Here is a 19,835-nt window from a genome sequence, read left to right as displayed (position 1 = left end):
CCCTTCATAAATAAAACATTGTTTTCTGTGGAATTGTACAGCCTGGCTTCACCATCCCTCCTTGAATTTCAATATCTATTTGGAGATATTGAAAACATGAAAACATAAAATATGAAATGCAATACCATCCCAGACAGCTTGTTAGTCGGCCCCGGGTCTACATGTGCTTTTTATTTATTGTTGTGATTATTATTGGTTAAACCAATAAACAAAACACACCAAGTGAAAACGCACTACAACATATTTTAATGTATTTAAATAAATAAATAAATAAATCGAAAGACAGTGTTATTTCTTGTCCACTCAAGATTCCAGTGTTGAGAGGAGTTCTCTTTCCTATACTACTAGAGCACTCTGCAGTGTTGAGTGGAGTTCTCTTTCCTATACTACTAGAGCACTCTGCAGTGTTGAGTGGAGTTCTCTTTCCTATACTACTAGAGCACTCTGCAGTGTTGAGAGGAGTTCTCTTTCCTATACTACTAGAGCACTCTGCAGTGTTGAGTGGAGTTCTCTTTCCTATACTACTAGAGCGGTTTTTTTTTCTTTTTCTTATATTCATTTACTTATTTTTTGCTATTTTATTTATAAGAGCAATACAAAAACATATTTTTTTCAGAAACTGGAGATAAATAAGGAATTTGTATGAGTTGTATGCTTCTGTTTTTGCTTTGAAGCACAAAATCATCCGTCCGCAGAACCCAAGGCTGCTGTAATCTTTCACCTGCAGGAGCGTCACCTGCTCCCTTCACCTGTCATTAACAGATGCCTCGAAACCCGTGCTTATCTAGTTTAAACAAAGTCTGGACTGATTGGGGGTTTAATATAAAAGCAGTGATCACGCACACCCTCCCTGAACTGAAGAACATCTCTGCAAATCCTCACCACTGAACCAGCAAGACGATCTCTTCAAATCCTCACCACTGAACCAGCGAGACCATGAAGGTAGGAGAATCTGTCTTGAAAACACGCTGCTCATACCAATGACATGTTGTAGGTTGAGGACTTTCTTATTACAGAACAGCGGCTGGTCCTTTATAATGGGTTTAATATGCAAACCAACAAGTAATCTATAGGGGTCCTATAACCCCTTCAGTCCCCTTGTAAAAGTTCACACAGTAATTTTGCACGGATTTCCCATGGTTATACTATGCATCAGCAGGGGTGTTCAATTCGTATGCCCGACACACCGGGCAACAAAATTTGTGTGAGGGACAACAAGTTTTGCCGGTATACTTTGCATGTCGGACAAGTAGTTTTTTAAATTTATTTTTCCTATGTTCGTTCTGTTGCTAGAAACACTCAGTATATTTTCAGAGAGCCAGAGAGGGGTATTGCTACAGAACGAAGGCTCACACAGGTAGTGCTGCGTGCGCAACGCATAATAGATGTCATCGTTATATGTTACAGCCCGATCACATGATAAGGGTGATGAATTTAGGTACTAACTTTATTTCATAACAATAACCTAAGGTTTGTGGGGTATTGGCCGTGGATCGCCAATTAATTCTCACATGGCAATCACTATGTTCAGTGTTCTCCCCCTCCCATACCCTGTTTATGGCCACATGGTAGTGGTGTTAAGGGTGAATGATACACAATGTAAATTACGAGCTGTGTGAGCTACGCTGTGTGAGCTCCCCTGTGTGAGCTCCCTGTGTGAGCTTCCCAGTGTGAGCTACGCTGTGTGAGCTCCCCTGTGTGAACTACGCTGTGTGAGCTACGCTGTGTGAGCTCCCCTGTGTGAGCTACGCTGTGTGAGCTACGCTGTGTGAGCTCCCTGTGTGAGCTCCCCTGTGTGAGCTCCCCTGTGTGAGCTACGCTGTGTGAGCTACGCTGTGTGAGCTTCCCTGTGTGAGCTACGCTGTGTGAGCTCCCCTGTGTGAGCTACGCTGTGTGAGCTACGCTGTGTGAGCTACCCTGTGTGAGCTCCCCTGTGTGAGCTCCCCTGTGTGAGCTACGCTGTGTGAACTACGCTGTGTGAGCTCCCCTGTGTGAGCTACGCTGTGTGAGCTCCCCTGTGTGAGCTTCCCAGTGTGAGCTCCCTGTGTGAGCTACGCTGTGTGAGCTCCCCTGTGTGAGCTTCCCAGTGTGAGCTCCCCTGTGTGAGCTCCCCTGTGTGAGCTACCCTGTGTGAGCTACGCTGTGTGAGCTCCCCTGTGTGAGTTCCCCTGTGTGAGCTCCCCTGTGTGAGCTCCCCTGTGTGAGCTCCCCTGTGTGAGCTCCCCTGTGTGAGCTACGCTGTGTGAGCTCCCCTGTGTGAGCTACGCTGTGTGAGCTCCCCTGTGTGAGCTCCCCTGTGTGAGCTCCCCTGTGTGAGCTCCCCTGTGTGAGCTACGCTGTGTGAGCTCCCCTGTGTGAGCTACGCTGTGTGAGCTCCCCTGTGTGAGCTCCCCTGTGTGAGCTCCCCTGTGTGAGCTCCCCTGTGTGAGCTACGCTGTGTGAGCTCCCCTGTGTGAGCTACGCTGTGTGAGCTACGCTGTGTGAGCTCCCCTGTGTGAGTTCCGCTGTGTGAGCTCCCCTGTGTGAGCTACGCTGTGTGAGCTCCCCTGTGTGAGCTACCCTGTGTGAGCTACCCTGTGTGAGCTCCCTGTGTGAGCTACCCTGTGTGAGCTACGCTGTGTGAGCTCCCTGTGTGAGCTCCCCTGTGTGAGCTCCCCTGTGTGAGCTCCCCTGTGTGAGCTCCCCTGTGTGAGCTACGCTGTGTGAGCTTCCCTGTGTGAGCTCCCGTGTGAACTACGCTGTGTGAGCTCCCTGTGTGAGCTCCCCTGTGTGAGCTCCCCTGTGTGAGCTCCCCTGTGTGAGCTACCCTGTGTGAGCTACGCTGTGTGAGCTACGCTGTGTGAGCTACGCTGTGTGAGCTTCCCTGTGTGAGCTCCCGTGTGAACTACGCTGTGTGAGCTCCCTGTGTGAGCTCCCCTGTGTGAACTCCCCTGTGTGAGCTTCCTTGTGTGAGCTCCCCTGTGTGAGCTACCCTGTGTGAGCTACGCTGTGTGAGCTCCCCTGTGTGAGCTACCCTGTGTGAGCTACGCTGTGTGAGCTCCCCTGTGTGAGCTACGCTGTGTGAGCTCCCCTGTGTGAGCTTCCTTGTGTGAGCTCCCCTGTGTGAGCTACGCTGTGTTAGCTACGCTGTATGAGCTCACCTGTGTGAACTCACACAGGGTAGCTCACACAGGGTAGCTCACACAGGGTAGCTCTCGCAGGGTAGCTCACACAGGGTAGTGCTGTGTGCGCAACTCGTAATTTACATTGTGCTTCATTCACCCTCAACACCACTACCTTATCCAGGGCGACTTACAATCGTAAGCAAATACATTTCAAGTGTTACAGTACAAGTAATAATACAATAAGAGAAAGTGAATGAAATACCATGTGACCATAAACAAGGTATGGGAGGGGGAGAACACTGAACATAGTGATTACCCTGTGACAATTAATTGGCGATCCACGGCCAATACCCCACAAACCTTAGGTTTAGAGTTAGGTTACTGTTACGAAATAAACTCAGTTTTAGTACGAAAATTCATCACCCTTCTCATGTGATCGGGCTGTAACATATAATGATGATGTCTGTTACGAGTTGCGCACGCAGCACTAACGTGTGTGAGCTACCCTGCGAGAGCTACGCTGTGGGAGCCTTCGTTCTGCAGCAATACCCCTCTCCAGCCTCTGACAATGCACAGACTAATCTTTTAAATTTAAGGTATTATTTACGTTTTTTGTAAATGAGCAAATAAGAGATGCTGCTTTCTTAATGAACCTGACATTGAAGTGCAGCAATCTAGTAAAGTTACAACAACTAAAAGAACACCATAGTCGCTAAGGTATTGTAAATATGCCCAACATATGGAATACAAGGGCAAAACTGCAGTGGCAGCCTAATGGTGGTACTTCAATCAGCTAGTAACTGCATGTCAACTAAATACCACGCAAAGTAAAGCGCTCACAAATTTCTCCTTCAAAAACACAGGAGTGAATCACAGAGCCTTTGAATGTACCGCCCCTCTGTGTGCTTCTGATTGGCAGGGCTGTCTGTTTGTGATTCTCTGGTGCTGCCTGGCAGGCTGGTGCTTGTCCTCCTTCCCCCTGGACTGTGAGGATGTCTACACGGCAGGGAATTTCTACAGCGGAGTCTACAAGATCTACCCAGCGGGGGGGCCCGGCTTCCCCCTCTACGTGTACTGCGATATGTACACCGATGGGGGAGTGTGGACGGTGAGTCATCAAACCATCGGATACATGTGGCAAAACATGATCGGCAAAGTTGGACCAAACCATTCCCTTACCAAGCAAATACATCTTATATTGCTCTTTGACCATTTCCTCACCTAGCAAACTCATCTTATATTGCTCTTTGACCATTCCCTCACCTAGCAAACTCATTTTATATTGTTCTTTGACCATTCCCTCACCTAGCAAACTCATTTTATATTGCTCTTTGACCATTCCCTCACCTAGCAAACTCATTTTATATTGCTCTTTGACCATTCCCTTACCAAGCAAACTCATCTTATATTGCTCTTTGACCATTCCCTCACCTAGCAAACTCATCTTATATTGCTCTTTGACCATTCCCTCACCTAGCAAACTCATCTTATATTACTCTTTGACCATTCCCTCACCTAGCAAACTCATTTTAAATTGCTCTTTGACCATTCCCTCACCTAGCAAACGCATCTTATATTGCTCTTTGACCATTCCCTCACCTAGCAAACGCATCTTATATTGCTCTTTGACTAGAGTGTATCTCCTTTCTCCTGCCACCACAGGAAGTGAGGTCGTAGTGTGGCAGCAGGAGAAAAGACATTCACTCTAGTTGAAGTGAAAGAACAAACTTTTAACAACGAAGACTTCAGTGTGATAGTCTTGCAAGAATGATGGTATGCAAAAAAGCCTCACTTGTTAAACCTTCAAAAAGTTTTAAACATAAGAACGTTTCCAAACGAGAGGAGGCCATTCAGCCCATCTTGCTCGTTTGGTTGTTAGTAGCTTATTGATCCCAGAATCTCATCGAGCAGCTTCTTGAAGGATCCCCGGGTGTATACATGGCTCTTTAAGCTCCACAGTATGGCTCTATGAAGTATCCCAGTTGAGGTTTGCAGAGCTGGTGCAGCTGAATGCAGCAGCATATCGATGTTGTGTTTTTAAACGTGTGATATGAGCAGAAAACTAGTGAAGCTGTAACTGAGTGCATTGCTGAGTGCAACTATTTTCCATTTTTTTTAGTAAACTGAACAAGTTGATGCAGTTTAATGACATCAAGCTGTTTGCTTGGTTTCATTAAAAGTGTTTCTAACACCTTGGTAATGCCCTCCAGGTTTTCCAGAGGAGGCAGGACGGGTCTGTGAATTTCTACCGAGGCTGGAACGATTACAAGCTGGGATTCGGGAACGCGACTGGGGAATACTGGCTAGGTAGGAGATTCTGGAGGCGAGATCGGAAAATCACTGTGTTAGTTTATTTACCACCATGGACAGGAATGGAGAAGTGGGATGAAATACCCACTGAAAGTGGTCAACTTCTAATTAAACATTTGAACTGTATAAGAACATAAGAAAGTTTACTAACGAGAGGAGGCCATTCAGCCCATCTTGCTCGTTTGGTTGTTAGTAGCTTATTGATCCCAGAATCTCATCAAGCAGCTTCTTGAAGGATCCCAGGGTGTCAGCTTCAACAACATTACTGGGGAGTTGGTTCCAGACTCCCACAATTCTCTGTGTAAAAAAAGTGCCTCCTATTTTCAGTTCTGAATGCCCTTTTATCTAATCTCTGTTTGTGACCCCTGGTCCTTGTTTCTTTTTTCAGGTCAAAAAAGTCCCATGGGTCGACATTGTCTATACCTTTTAGGATTTTGAATGGTTGAATCAGATCACCGCGTAGTCGTCTTTGTTCAAGACTGAATAGATTTAATTCTTTTAGCCTGTCTGCATACGACATGCCTTTTAAACCTGGGATAATTCTGGTCGCTCTTCTTTGCACTCTTTCTAGAGCAGCAATATCCTTTTTGTAACGAGGTGACCAGAACTGAACACAATATTCTAGATGCGGTCTTACTAATGCATTGTAAAGTTTTAACATTACTTCCCTTGATTTAAATTCAACACTTTTCACAATATATCCAAGCATTTTGACCTTTGCAGCTGCAATGGTGTTTGCCACTCCTCCTATTTTTGTGTCGTCTGCAAATTTAACAAGTTTGCTTACTATACCAGAATCTAAGTTATTAATGTAGATTAGGAATAGCAGAGGACCTAATACCCTGTGGTACTCCACTGGTTACCTCGCTCCATTTTGAGGTTTCTCCTCTAATCAGTACTTTTTGTTTTCTACATGTTAACCACTCCCTAATCCATGTGCATGCATTTCCTTGAATTCCTACTGCATTCAGTTTGAGAATTAATTTTTTATGCAGGACTTTGTCAAAAGCTTTCTGGAAATCTAAATAAACCATGTTATATGCTTTTCAATTATCCATTGTCGATGTTGCATCCTCAAAAAATCAAGCATGTTATTTAGACACGATCTCCCTTTCCTAAAACCATGCTGACTGTCTCACAGGATACTGTTACCATATAGGTAATTTTCCATTTTGGATCTTATTATAGTTTCCATAAGTTTACATAAGTCAGGCTTATTGGTCTGTAGTTACCTGGTTCGGTTTTGCTTCCCTTTTTGTGGATCGGTATTACGTTTGCAATTTTCCAGTCTGTCGGTACAACCCCTGTCTTACTCCAGTCTACTTCTGTTAGTCTCTGTTTCATTCCTTCATAGTTTGCTTTTCTAAAATTGTAAACCTTAGCTTTAGTCGTTACTTTTGGGGGGTTAAAAAGCACTTCAAATGAGACCATGTTGTGATCTGAGTTTGCCAATGGTTCTCTGACCTCTGTTTTAGTTATTATGTCTTTGTTACTGGAAAACACTAAATCAAGGCATGCCTCCCCTCTAGTCAGTGCCTTGACAAATTGTGTTAGGAAGCAGTTATTTATCATTTCTACCATTTCAATATCGGCTGTCTTGCTCCCCACCAGGTTTTCCCATTTAAATGGGGGAAGTTGAAATCCCCCATTATTATGGCTTCTCCTTTGCTACACACATTTCTAATGTCATTGTATAACAGTTCGTACTATAGAATTTGGCGGTCTATAGCATGCCCCTATTATTATGCCCTTTGAATTTTTGTCCATTATTCTGACCCATATTGATTCTGCATTGTTTTCTTTGTCCTGATTTAACACCTGGGCTTCAAGACTATTTCTTATGTATAGCGCTACCCCTCCGCCTCTTCTGTCCTGCCTGTCTTTCCTATACAGTGTATACCCACTAATATTATATTCGTCTCCATCACTCTCTGATAACCAAGTTTCTGTAACACCTATCACATCGTAGTTACTTGTTAGTGCAGTAGCTTCAAGTACTAACATTTTGGTTTTGAGACTTCTAGCATTTAGATAAATACATTTAATAGCTGGCTTACCCGAGTTATTGCCCTTATTTTGATGTGGTCTCCCTTCTGTTTTTTTTGTTTTCTCCCCCCTTCCTTTCTAGTTTAAATGCTTCTGGACCTCCTCAAGGATCCTTTCTCTGAGTAGATTGGTTCCTTTTCTGTTTAAGTGCAATCCATCCCACCTATATAGATAGTCCTTGTTGTAGAATGTGCTCCAATGTTCAAGAAAGGTGAAGCCTTCCTGTGTGCACCACGATTTCAGCCATGCATTTTGATTTTGTATTTCCAGCTGTCCATATGGTCCTTTGCAAGGTGCCGGCAGTATCCCTGAAAACACCACAGTTTTGGTCTTGTCTTTTAATTTCTTTCCTAGCTCTCTGAATTTGTTTTGCAGGGATCTTGGTCTGTCTCTTCCAATATTGTTTCTAGTGTGCAAATTTATTAGAACACCACAAGATTTGTCATTTATATATTTTATATACCAACCTAGATGAAAACCTCAGGGTGTGAGAATTTAATTTTCAGTCAGTAATCAGTGATGCAGAAACAACAGGCACTCGTGTGTGAAAATGTTAGATCACTTTGTGCTTTAATTAGGCATCTTAAACAACTTCTGAAAAGTATCATGCATTTTACCATTTGTGACTGTGTTAATTTTCTCTTACTATTTTAAATTAATTGCATGTGTGGCCTATTAAGTCATCAGTTAAATTAGACAATCACTAATTTGCCTATTTTTACAATTTTCAGTTTGAGTGGTTTGATTTCACATGCTCTACAAATGAAAGCATCAGAAGCAATGGGGTGTTGTAAACTGTGCACACTGATGTATTAACACACCTCCTCCCACCTGTTGGCAGGCCTGCAGAACATCCACCTCCTGACTATGAACCGAGACTACCAACTGAGGGTGGATCTGCAGGACTTCGAGGGAAAGAGAGCCTACGCCTTCTACTCCTCCTTCGCCCTGTCTGCGTACGCCATCAGCGGGGAGACAGACGGCTACACGCTGTCTGTGTACGGGTTTGGAAATGGGGGAGCTGGTGGGTGCACCTGAATGAAATAAAAGAAAGTCATAGCACTGTGGACAGTGGCACAGTCACAGCGGGCACCTGCAGTGCTGATGCACATGTGGTACAGTCACAGAGCGCACCTGCAGTGCTGATGCACATGTGGCACAGTCACAGCGGGCACCTGCAGTGCTGATGCACATGTGGCACAGTCACAGCGGGCACCTGCAGTGCTGATGCACATGTGGCACAGTCACAGCGGGCACCTGCAGTGCTGATGCACATGTGGCACAGTCACAGCGGGCACCTGCAGTGCTGATGCACATGTGGCACAGTCACAGCGGGCACCTGCAGTGCTGATGCACATGTGGCACAGTCACAGCGCGCACCTGCAGTGCTGATGCACATGTGGCACAGTCACAGCGGGCACCTGCAGTGCTGATGCACATGTGGCACAGTCACAGCGGGCACCTGCAGTGCTGATGCACATGTGGCACAGTCACAGCGGGCACCTGCAGTGCTGATGCACATGTGGCACAGTCACAGCGGGCACCTGCAGTGCTGATGCACATGTGGCACAGTCACAGCGCGCACCTGCAGTGCTGATGCACATGTGGCACAGTCACAGCGGGCACCTGCAGTGCTGATGCACATGTGGCACAGTCACAGCGGGCACCTGCAGTGCTGATTGCTTTGTTATTTTAGTTTCATTTTTTCTTGCTGTTTAAAAAACTTTCCTGACATGTTTCTGGAATTTAAATATTATTTCTGGAATTTAAACATTGACAAAAGAAACGTGCACACACAGTGGGTAAGAAGGCGCTTGTACAGCACACAGTGTTTAGTGGCGATTATACTCTGCATATACTTTTACTTCGTGAGATGTTTGTTTGAAATAAAAGTGTAATCTCAAAATAATAATTTCATTTATTCTTGAAAACCTTTGCAAGTTTAGTGATCCCAGACCGGGAAAATAAACATGGAAAAGGAGCGTGCCTAAGCGGGGATTCATGTGTGCCAGATCACACTGGATCCCAGAGCCGGTACAGGCGACGACTACCAGTATACATACAGTTTGCAAATTAATAATAATAATAATAATAATAATAATAATAATAATAATAATAATAATAATAATAATAATAATAATAAAATGTTGCAAAGAAGAAATCTAAATACATATACAGCGGCTCGTTGAGGCTATCGGAAAAAAATAAATCTTCGTTAGATCATTTCTCTTGTGATGTCGAGAAAAGTATTGCGCTATCTCGAGACCACGAAATCATTTATCTCTGGATCTCGAGAAGACGGAAGTGATGACTTCTGCTTTCCTGACATCATTTATGCATCATTGGAAAACGGAAGTAACGACTTCCGTCTTCTCGAGATCCAGAGATAAATGATTTCGTGGTCTCGAGATAGCGCAATACCTTTCTCGACATCACAAGAGAAACGATCTCGTGATCTTAACATAACAAACGGTTTTTAATTTTTTTTAGATGGCCTCAACGAGCCACATAGGATATTCATAAAAAAAACCCTGATATATTCTAGATTGCAACGTCTAACAAAAGCACTATTTTTTCACAATCCAAAACGGCAAAAAACTACCGCTTGTCGTTCCTGTGTATCAGAGTAGTCGACCCGCCGCTGGTATTGTTCAAACCTGAAGATTATTTTTTTTATTATTTATTTTTTTTTTTTAATTTAGTCGTCGCCAATTATTTTTACCCCGGTTTTCACCCCAATTTAGCATGCCCAATTATTATCTGTATCCCCGGCTCACCGCTCGCAACCCCCCCGCCGACTCTGGAAACGGAGGCTGAAACACGCGTCCTCCGAAACGTGCTCCTTCCAAGCCGTCATTTTTCGCACTGCAGATCCACAGTAATGCTACCAGACCTATAGTGCCGGAGGACAACACAGATCTGGCGGCTCCGCTGCAGAGCCACAGGCGCCCTATCGGCCACAGGGGTCGCTGATGCGCGGTGAGCCGTGGATTCCCCTGCCGACCTAAGCCCTCCCTACCCGGGCAGCGCTCAGCCAATTGTGCGCCGCCCCCTAGGAACTCCCGGTCACGGTCAGCCCGGACATAGCCTGGATTCAAACCTGCGATCTCCAGGCTATAGGGCACATCCTGCGAGGAGCGCCTTTACTGGATGCGCCACTCGGGATCCCCCAAACCTGAAGATTATGTTTAAACATGGCGAGGCAAAGGTCAGCATGCAGCTCCCGACACCAACAATAAGACATGAAACCCACAAGCAGTAAATGAAGGACAGTACATTAGGTTTAGAAACAAAATGCTATCTTAATTCTAAGATCTGGTACCTTTTTCTAATATATTATAATATAACACGGTGTTCTGGAGACGCCCTACCGAAACATATGGTTTGATACAAAACACAGAGGCTTATAAGCTATGGCTTATCGGTACAGGCTCATCAGGTTTATTAGTATTTTGCGATAGGGAAATTGAACTATGTGAAAAAGACAAGAAGATATCAGTAACGTTACAAAACTGTCAACAACCAATTGTTTTACAGAGCTGCATGTTCGATGTCTTTAATAGGAGCAGGAATCTTAATAAATTGCTCAGCATGTTCACGCTGGTCTCTGTTTCTCCTGCAGGGGATTCCTTGAGCAGTCACAGCGGCCGCAAGTTCAGCACCTTCGATCGAGACCAGGATGGCGCCAGCTTTAACTGCGCCATGGAGTTCCGCGGGGCGTTCTGGTACCACGACTGCCACAGTGCCAACCTCAACGGGGTCTACTACCAAGGGAACAGCACCCTGCACGGCAAGGGGATCCACTGGGTAACCTGGAGGGGGCTCGACTACTCCCTCAAGGGGGCGGAAATGAAAATACGGGTGCTGAAGAAGAAGCCCCTCAAAGAGTAGCTCCCATGGGCACCTGACCCACCCCTTGTGAAAGTTTACCACAGTAAAAGCACAGCAGCGAGTGATAAAGCACAGTGAAAGGACAGGGAAGCATTGGTAGGCATTGTAAAGAAGCACAGAGAGGTATGGTGAAGCAATTTAAAAAACATGGCAAACCATGGTAAGCTGTGGTAAATGCATTGTATAACCATAGGAAAAGCATGGGGGGAAACTGCACTACAAGATCACCATGGTAAACTTTTATAAGGGCTAGACTGAGACAGACTGACCTTGACATGTATTGGTTTCTCTATATACCTATTCTATATATTGTGAAGCTTATAAAAAAAAAAAAAAAAAACTTTCTATTGTCAGTACAGAATTAAATCTATGACATGCATTCAGGTAATTGTGGTATTTATTTTAATTTTAAGAGGGGGTCACGTGATGTCCCCTGGCCATCCCCCAACCCCTCTGAGATGATGTGTTTCAGATACATTCACTGCTGGCTGTGGGCTGCTTTGGTGTCTTTGATTTCCTCATTCCAGAAGGCCATCAGAATGCTGGTCAGCTCTGCAGCCTTGCACAGCAGGGGCTCTGTCATGTGACTTCACAGACCCCAATCAGCAGTAATCTTAGACCATCCAGTGTTACAAACACTCCCACCTCCCGTGCTGATGATGATGATGATGATGATGATGATTATTATTATTATTATTATTATTATTATTATTATTATTATTATTATTATTATAACAGCAACAACAACAACAACAATAAGAAGAACAATGAGGATACATTTTAATATCCACTGAATTAGTTTTTCTGCAAACTGTGATTTTTAGGTTCTCCTAAGACTGAAATTGTTATTCTAAATGAAATTTGATATTGACGTTGTAGTACCCTACATTGCCAGCAGAGGGCCCCCTTGCCCCATGAAATAGGCCAGTTTGCCCACGTCTTCCCACAGGTTACAAATTCTGCACAGGTCTGTACAGTTTCAAAACATTAAAATAACACAGAATCAATGCATTGCATGCCTTCCAGGATAGACAAAGGGCAGGGGACTTCTTAATCCCTACCTTAGGGGCATTCAGATGTATTTAATACCTGAGAGTGCAACATTAAAAAAACAACTGTATAAATGGGTAATTGTATGTAAAAAAAAAAAAAATAATGTGATATCTTGTAACAATTGTAAGTCGCCCTGGATAAGTGCGTCTGCTAAGAAATAAATAATAATAATAATAATAATAAAAAATGCCCTACTAGTAAACAGATATTTAGCTGTGAGAGGAAATTAGGGAACTATTATTATTATTATTATTATTATTATTATTATTATTATTATTATTATTATTTATTAGCAGACACCCTTATCCAGGGCAACTTACAATAAAGCAAAACCCACATAACCTGTACACAGGTACAACTACTGGAGTCTAGGTAACAAACACAGTGTTCTGGCTAACGCCTTCATGCAGTTACATTGTTAAACCCCTTATAAAAGTATGTATAGTAAAAGCACAGCAAAGCGTAATAAAGCACAGTGAAAGAATGGTAAAGAAAAGGTAAGCATGGTAAAGAATAGTGAGGTATGGTAAAGCCTATCAATAAACATGGCAAACCATGGTAAACTATGGTAAATGCACAGCAAACCATGGGAAAATCATGGTAAAACTGCAAAAATGCCATGGTAAACTTTTGTTAGGGTTAGAATGGCCAAGCCAATACTCACACAGCTACTGCACATACAGGGTTAATAAAACACAGCAATCAGTGAATTAATCACTGAAGCTACACAATGGCAGCCTCTTAACCCTTATCATCTGTTTATATTATTAATAATGATAATGATGATAAATAATGACTGTGTCACCGAATGACCCCGGGGAGCGTTCCAAACTCCGGGGTGCTGAGTAATCGCTCACCACTGCCAGGTTCCAAATCCAAACATTAATTGCCTTTCTTTTCAAAATAGTTTTGCTCCAAAGACTCTGAGTCAGTGCCTTATAAGACACCCCTAACTAAACCAGCGAATGCCTTGGGCAGTGCTTGTAGCACTGAGAATGTGCTTGCATTTGCATGGACTCTTCTCCATACTAAATGGCTCCAGTGCTCCGATACAAGGGGAGCTCTTCATACATGGCTATGCAGCGGTGTGGTCGAGGCTCCCATTTACCCTGTAATGCCATTCCACTTGTTCTCGTTATTGCAGCCATGGCTCCAGATACAGCGTTTAAAAGGGGGAGCAACACTATTATTATTATTATTATTATTATTATTATTATTATTATTACTTACAATCTTAATCGTAAGCAAATACATTTCAAGTGTTACAATACAAGTAATACAATAAGAGCAAGAAATACAATAACTTTTGTTCAAGCAAAGTACAAGTGTGACAAACCACAATTCAATAATACAGCAGATAATAGTGATAGTTACATCAGGATATGATTAAATAGTGATAGTTACATCAGGATGTGATTAAATACAAAGTACTACAGGTTAAACACTTGGCAGATTACAGTATTCTGAAGTACAGGATTAAATGCAGTAAAATAGGGGGCAGATAAGAGCAAAATAAAGCACATTTACATGAAGGGTGATAGTGTCCCAGGATACAAACAGAGGAGTTCTACAGGTGCTCTTTGAAGAGGTGAGTTTTGAGGAGGCGCCGGAATGTGGTCAGGGACTGGGCAGTCCTGACATCTGTAGGAAGGTCATTCCACCACTGCGGAGCAAGGGTGGAGAAGGAGCGGGCTCTGGAGGCAGGGGAGCGTAGCGGAGGTAGAGCTAGTCTTCTAGTGCAGGCGGAGCGGAGAGGTCGAGTGGGGGTGTAGGGAGAGATGAGGGTCTGGAGGTAGCTGGGTGCAGTCTGGTCTGGCCTTTGTCCTGGCCTTTCGAGGTACCCCTGCCCATAAATTAGCTTGCAGATAACTGAAGAGGCTGACTGATTAATCATGAGTCATATTTACATATCTTGTAACAATTGTAAGTTGCCCTGGATAAGGGCATCTGCTAATAAATAAATAAATAAATAAATAAATAATAATAATGATGAAATAATAATAATAATGAGTGGATTGAAACCCCTGGTGGCTACCTGTAGTTCCTGGCTTTCAGTATATTGGCATTCAGTGCTGCTGAACAGCATCAGCTCCTGTCTTGTGAGTTTTATTTGCCTGTTCATTCATTAACCTCATAAACAGCTTTCAGATATTTGCAGGGTGTTTCCAATTTCTTTCATTCTTTCAAAAAAGCACCCCTGCAGTGTTAGAAAGGCAGACATTGATTTCAAAAAGCCTGCTCGAGTCAGACCGGCTTAGCTGAACAGAGTCAATTTCATAGGCGTGTTTTAGTAATAATGTTTAACTTGCCCATATCAAATAGATCACTGTTGCCATTGCACACTTTATAGGGGTAAAGAAAACAAGCAACCAGCTCTTTCATCTCATGCTTATGATAGTTAACTCTAGTAGTATAGGAAAGAGAACTCCACTCAGCACTGCAGAGCGCTCTAGTAGTATAGGAAAGAGAACTCCTCTCAACACTGCAGAGCACTCTAGTAGTATAGGAAAGAGAACTCCACTCTGCACTGCAGAGCGCTCTAGTAGTATAGGAAAGAGAACTCCTCTCAACACTGCAGAGCGCTCTAGTAGTATAGGAAAGAGAACTCCACTCAACACTGCAGAGCACTCTAGTAGTATAGGAAAGAGAACTCCCCTCTCCACTGCAGAGCGCTCTAGTAGTATAGGAAAGAGAACTCCACTCAACACTGCAGAGCGCTCTAGTAGTATAGGAAAGAGAACTCCTCTCAACACTAAACATATCACGCAATTGCAAAAACTGAATAAAAACTTTTTTTTACTTAATATTTGTTCCTGAGCACACTTTTTGCTTTTGTGATTCATAATAAGTGAATACATTGTGTTTTATTAGAACAGAAATCATTTGCACCGTTTGCGCAGTCAGAACCTCTTGCCCAAACTGCATTGTACTCCCATAACAGTACACTGATGAAGTGTGAACAAACTGCAACACAGATCAACCAATCGCATGGTGTTTGTGTTGTTTGGGGATATAAATGACAGTATTGTCCACCAATGGGTAAACTGCGACTGCACGCCTCACCTTTTCAGTATATTACAATATTGCTCTTTGCACCCTGTCTATACCCAGAGTTCCAATACCAAGGCACACGCTGTTCTCTTGTGAGGGAGAAATGTGAAACTGAGCTTATAGCCCTACAGCCAGGGAGGTTCTGGGTATAAGAGAAGGGAGCAGTGCCTTGAACATATAAAACCGCTCCTGTCAATCACAGTGGCTTAGAAAAACCAGAGCAGCAAGCAAGGAAAGGGTTAACGTTACTGAATGCAATGTTCTTTGTCAAGCTCTAATCAGTGACAACATTACAGTAGCACAGCCAGTAAGTGATACATTCAAAGAGGGTGCCTTGCGCAATGGTGCAGGCTATTGATAAAAAAAATAAATAAATAAGCAAAAAAGTGCTTCAAAGCTGCACCTCTAAGTAAATCTGTAGTACAAGATTTCAAGATTTAAAATGAGAAAAAAGATTCTGCTTCAAAGCTGCACATCTAAATGGAAATTCACAACAGGTGAGACTTATTTAAAATAACGGGTTAATTAATTACAGTTGTGTTGCATTAAGAGTAGCATCACTTTGGATATCTACACTAGCTATGTCATGTCCCCATTAGAACCTGTTAGCAGCAGCTACACGTGACAGTGTGGTTCTCACACTCACAATGTCAAGGACAGAACCTACAGCAGCAGCTACACTTGTAACAGCACTGACAGCGTGGATCTCACACTCACAATGTCAATGACAGAACCTACAGCAGAAGCTACACTTGTAACAGCACTGACAGCGTGGATCTCACACTCACAATGACAGAACCTACAGCAGCAGCTACACTTGTAACAGCACTGACAGCGTGGATCTCACACTCACAATGTCAATGACAGAACCTACAGCAGCAGCTACACTTGTAACAGCACTGACAGCGTGGATCTCACACTCACAATGTCAATGACAGAACCTACAGCAGCAGCTACACTTGTAACAGCACTGACAGCGTGGATCTCACACTCACAATGACAGAACCTACAGCAGCAGCTACACTTGTAACAGCACTGACAGCGTGGATCTCACACTCACAATGTCAATGACAGAACCTACAGCAGCAGCTACACTTGTAACAGCACTGACAGCGTGGATCTCACACCCACAATGTCAATGACAGAACCTACAGCAGCAGCTACACCTGTAACAGCACTGACAGCGTGGATCTCACACTCACAATGACAGAACCTACAGCAGCAGCTACACTTGTAACAGCACTGACAGCGTGGATCTCACACTCACAATGTCAATGACAAAGCATTCAGAACGTTTAAATGACAACAGGTTCTATAGAAACAGATTAAATAGTTTCAGATCAGCTTTTTGTCTGTTTTTTTGTGGCTCCTCTAATCATGTTGAGAGTGTACTTTCTCTTGCACTGTTTGTATGGCAGACCCTGACACAGCATGAGAGAAACTTGATCAGAGGGAGACACAGAATACTTAGAAACATACATTATAAATGAAAACGCTGTACAGGAAGACAGTTTTGCTCAAAACTTGGTGAACAGCCTTTTTTTCCTTCTTGTAGTTACTGTAGATGCACTTCACAGTCTGTCGAAAACAGGAATTCAATCTTTATTATGTTTTGCTTTTGTTTTAGAAATCGGCATGGCAACGGGTGGCAGCAATTCAACAGAATCTAATCTGAGCCCTGTGTTTGTGGGAATGCCATTGTGACAGATAGCGCTATAGTGCCTGCCCTGCAGATTCATTACAAACAGCTGAGAGCACTGACACGCTGTTACAAACACATCATCACACCTGCGGGGAGAGGGACTCTAACAAAGGGTTTCAGAGGGGGCTTGAGGGGATCTCCTTATTCAAGCAGCGTTAGGGTTAGCACTGTTTATTCTCTTTCCCTTCTTTAATTGTTTAATTGAACCAATGAAACCTCCATCCAGACCCGAAAGTCGTTAATGATCTTGTTGTACCTGTTCAATGTGACAGTGGAATGGCTCTCCAGGACCCTGACTGGGCAGCCCTGCCTAAATAAACATTCAAAAGTCTGCAAATATGGGCTTGATAACACATTTGATCATTCTAAAGATTCTTAAAAATATTTACTCCAAATTGTAATTTGATGATAGGAAAAAAAACACCAAGTACAGTTCTAAAAACAAATAAGAAACAACTCACGCCAAGAATCGAAACATCACAGTGGGTTATTTCTGCTTTGGTAACTTTATTGGGTATTCTTTCAGAAAAAAATTCTGCAGGATAATTTTGCAGTTTTTACCCTATGCTTTTCCCATGGTCATACTATGACAGTACCATCGTTTACCATGTACAGCATTTCCATTTTGTTTAATATGCTTTACCATACCTCTCGTCTCTGTGCTTTCCCATGCTTTCGCTGTGCTTTATTACACTTCGCTATGGTTTTACTGGGTTTGTTTGATCGTGGTTGTGCAAGCTTTTCTGAGACTGGCTGGGGCCCGCCCTTCTCCTCCTCTGTTTCCATGGCTTGGACTCCCTGCCAGCCCAGTGACACACAGGAAAGGAATGCTTTAGCCTTGGGACAGCTCAGAAACATCATCCAGTTTAATAACCCACCCAGTAAATCACATTGACAATGACAGCTTATTGAGAGCCATCAGCGACACACAACACCTGAGACACACACACACTGACACACTGAGACACACACACACACACACACACACTGAGACACGCACACACACACATACTGAGACACGCACACATGCACTCACACACACTGAGACACACATACACTGACACACACACAACACCTGAGACACACACACATGCACGCACAGACACACATACACACACACACACACACACACTGAGACACACACACACCGACACACTGACACAAACACACACGCACACACACACACACACACTGACACAAATACGTACGCACACACACACACACACACTGACACACTGAGACACACACAGACACACATGCACACACACACAGGGTGTTTTTATTGAGTTGTTTAAGCTGATGCATGCTAACATTTTAAAATACTGATAGAAACCTACTAGGTTCAAAGACAAAAGTTTCCACTAGAAGTTTTTTTCAGTGCTTTACCATTGTGAAAGCATGGTAAATCATAGGCAAGCATTGTTAAGCTAATTGTATTTGAGATATCTTCAAATTATTTAGCGATATCTTCAAATGATAATTTGGCTTGCCATACTGCTGCGGTGGACGTTAAGTCAGACTTTTCAGGTTGTGTAATGCAATGCAATTCCTGTTTTCCAAGTTTTCTGGTTGCAGTGCAAGGTTTGTTCTGAGGAAGCTAATCTTATTTTAGATTGAGATGATTGCCACACTCTCTTATCTGATCTTCACTGATGAGGTGCAGGGGCTCTGGCAAACAGAGAAAGCGTGAGTCAGCCAAGGTTATTTAGGAGATCCTGCTGTATGTACACACATGGGTCATACTAGTGTAGCAGGGCAGAGGCGACCACACACACCACAAGCGAGCATCTCTAACCGCTGTGCAGAGGAGACAGGCTGCTCGGCAGGTGTGTTTATAGAGCTAGTTCACAGCACTGGTAAAAAAAAGTCTTCACGGGTCCTGGCCGATCAGAATGGGTTACAGTGCATTCCATCTCCATAATGAAAAAAAAGCTATGCATTGCTATTGGAGAAAGGTGGTTTTCTTTGCTAATGTGTTTTTTCTGTTGCTAGCTTCTCTCAGTACCGGTCATTATTTTGAGATCTGTGCATGTGTGTTTCAGCATCAAGTGTTGCTAGTGAGGCTGCTAGCAGTATTGCCGGTGGCGCACACTGCATAGTCAGCACCCTTCTCTAGGAATGCAGGCCCTGAATATCAAAGCTTTTCTGACCGTTGGGGAGGAGTTTTGTGGCCTTTCCGACTTTTGTGTTCTGAGCAAACATGAAGAATTAACAAAATCCCAGTTCTGACAGTATGAGGAATGTTATGCAAGTTAAGTGGGTACCTAACTTAAGATACTCCTGTGCAAAAATCATACTGGTTGATGTGGTCGGATTGCGTATTTTCCGTCTAGTGGTTCTGCCTGTTTCAAAGTGTCCTAATGGAGATGGGAACGTATTTCAACACAGGCTCCGTCTAAAATAAAAAAAAGGTCTGCTGTAGTGGGTGGTGTGATTCTTTGTCTCTACTAATGGTGACGGAGCCCAATGTGCTGCTCGGGATTGCTGCGATTTTAGAAGATGAAAGGGATAATGCAGCTGCACCTGATAATGCACCTGAAAAAAGATAGAAGGACCAGTGGTCACAAATGGAGATTAGATAAAGGGGCATTCAGAACAGAAAATAGGAGGCACTTTTTTACACAGAGAATTGTGAGGGTCTGGAACCAACTCCCCAGTAATGTTGTTGAAGCTGACAC

General features: G+C 43.4%; 1 protein-coding gene across 1 annotated transcript; it reads left to right on the top strand.

Annotated features, from left to right (window-relative positions):
* The first annotated feature begins 804 nt into the window (after nucleotides 1-804).
* Nucleotides 805-11,730, top strand: LOC117965590 (microfibril-associated glycoprotein 4-like). Its single transcript, XM_034910422.2, has 5 exons — nucleotides 805-942; nucleotides 4,024-4,212; nucleotides 5,315-5,411; nucleotides 8,302-8,484; nucleotides 11,083-11,730. Exons 1-5 carry the CDS (start codon nucleotides 937-939, stop codon nucleotides 11,349-11,351), a joined length of 744 nt encoding a protein of 247 aa, XP_034766313.2. The 5' UTR covers nucleotides 805-936; the 3' UTR covers nucleotides 11,352-11,730.
* Nucleotides 11,731-19,835: the final 8,105 nt, after the last annotated feature.

The sequence above is a fragment of the Acipenser ruthenus genome, chromosome 36, assembly GCF_902713425.1.
Source record: "Acipenser ruthenus chromosome 36, fAciRut3.2 maternal haplotype, whole genome shotgun sequence".
NCBI classification, from domain to species: Eukaryota; Metazoa; Chordata; class Actinopteri; order Acipenseriformes; family Acipenseridae; genus Acipenser; species Acipenser ruthenus.
The sequence above is the reverse complement of the archived record's forward strand: the minus strand, read 5'-3'. Positions and strand labels throughout refer to the sequence as shown.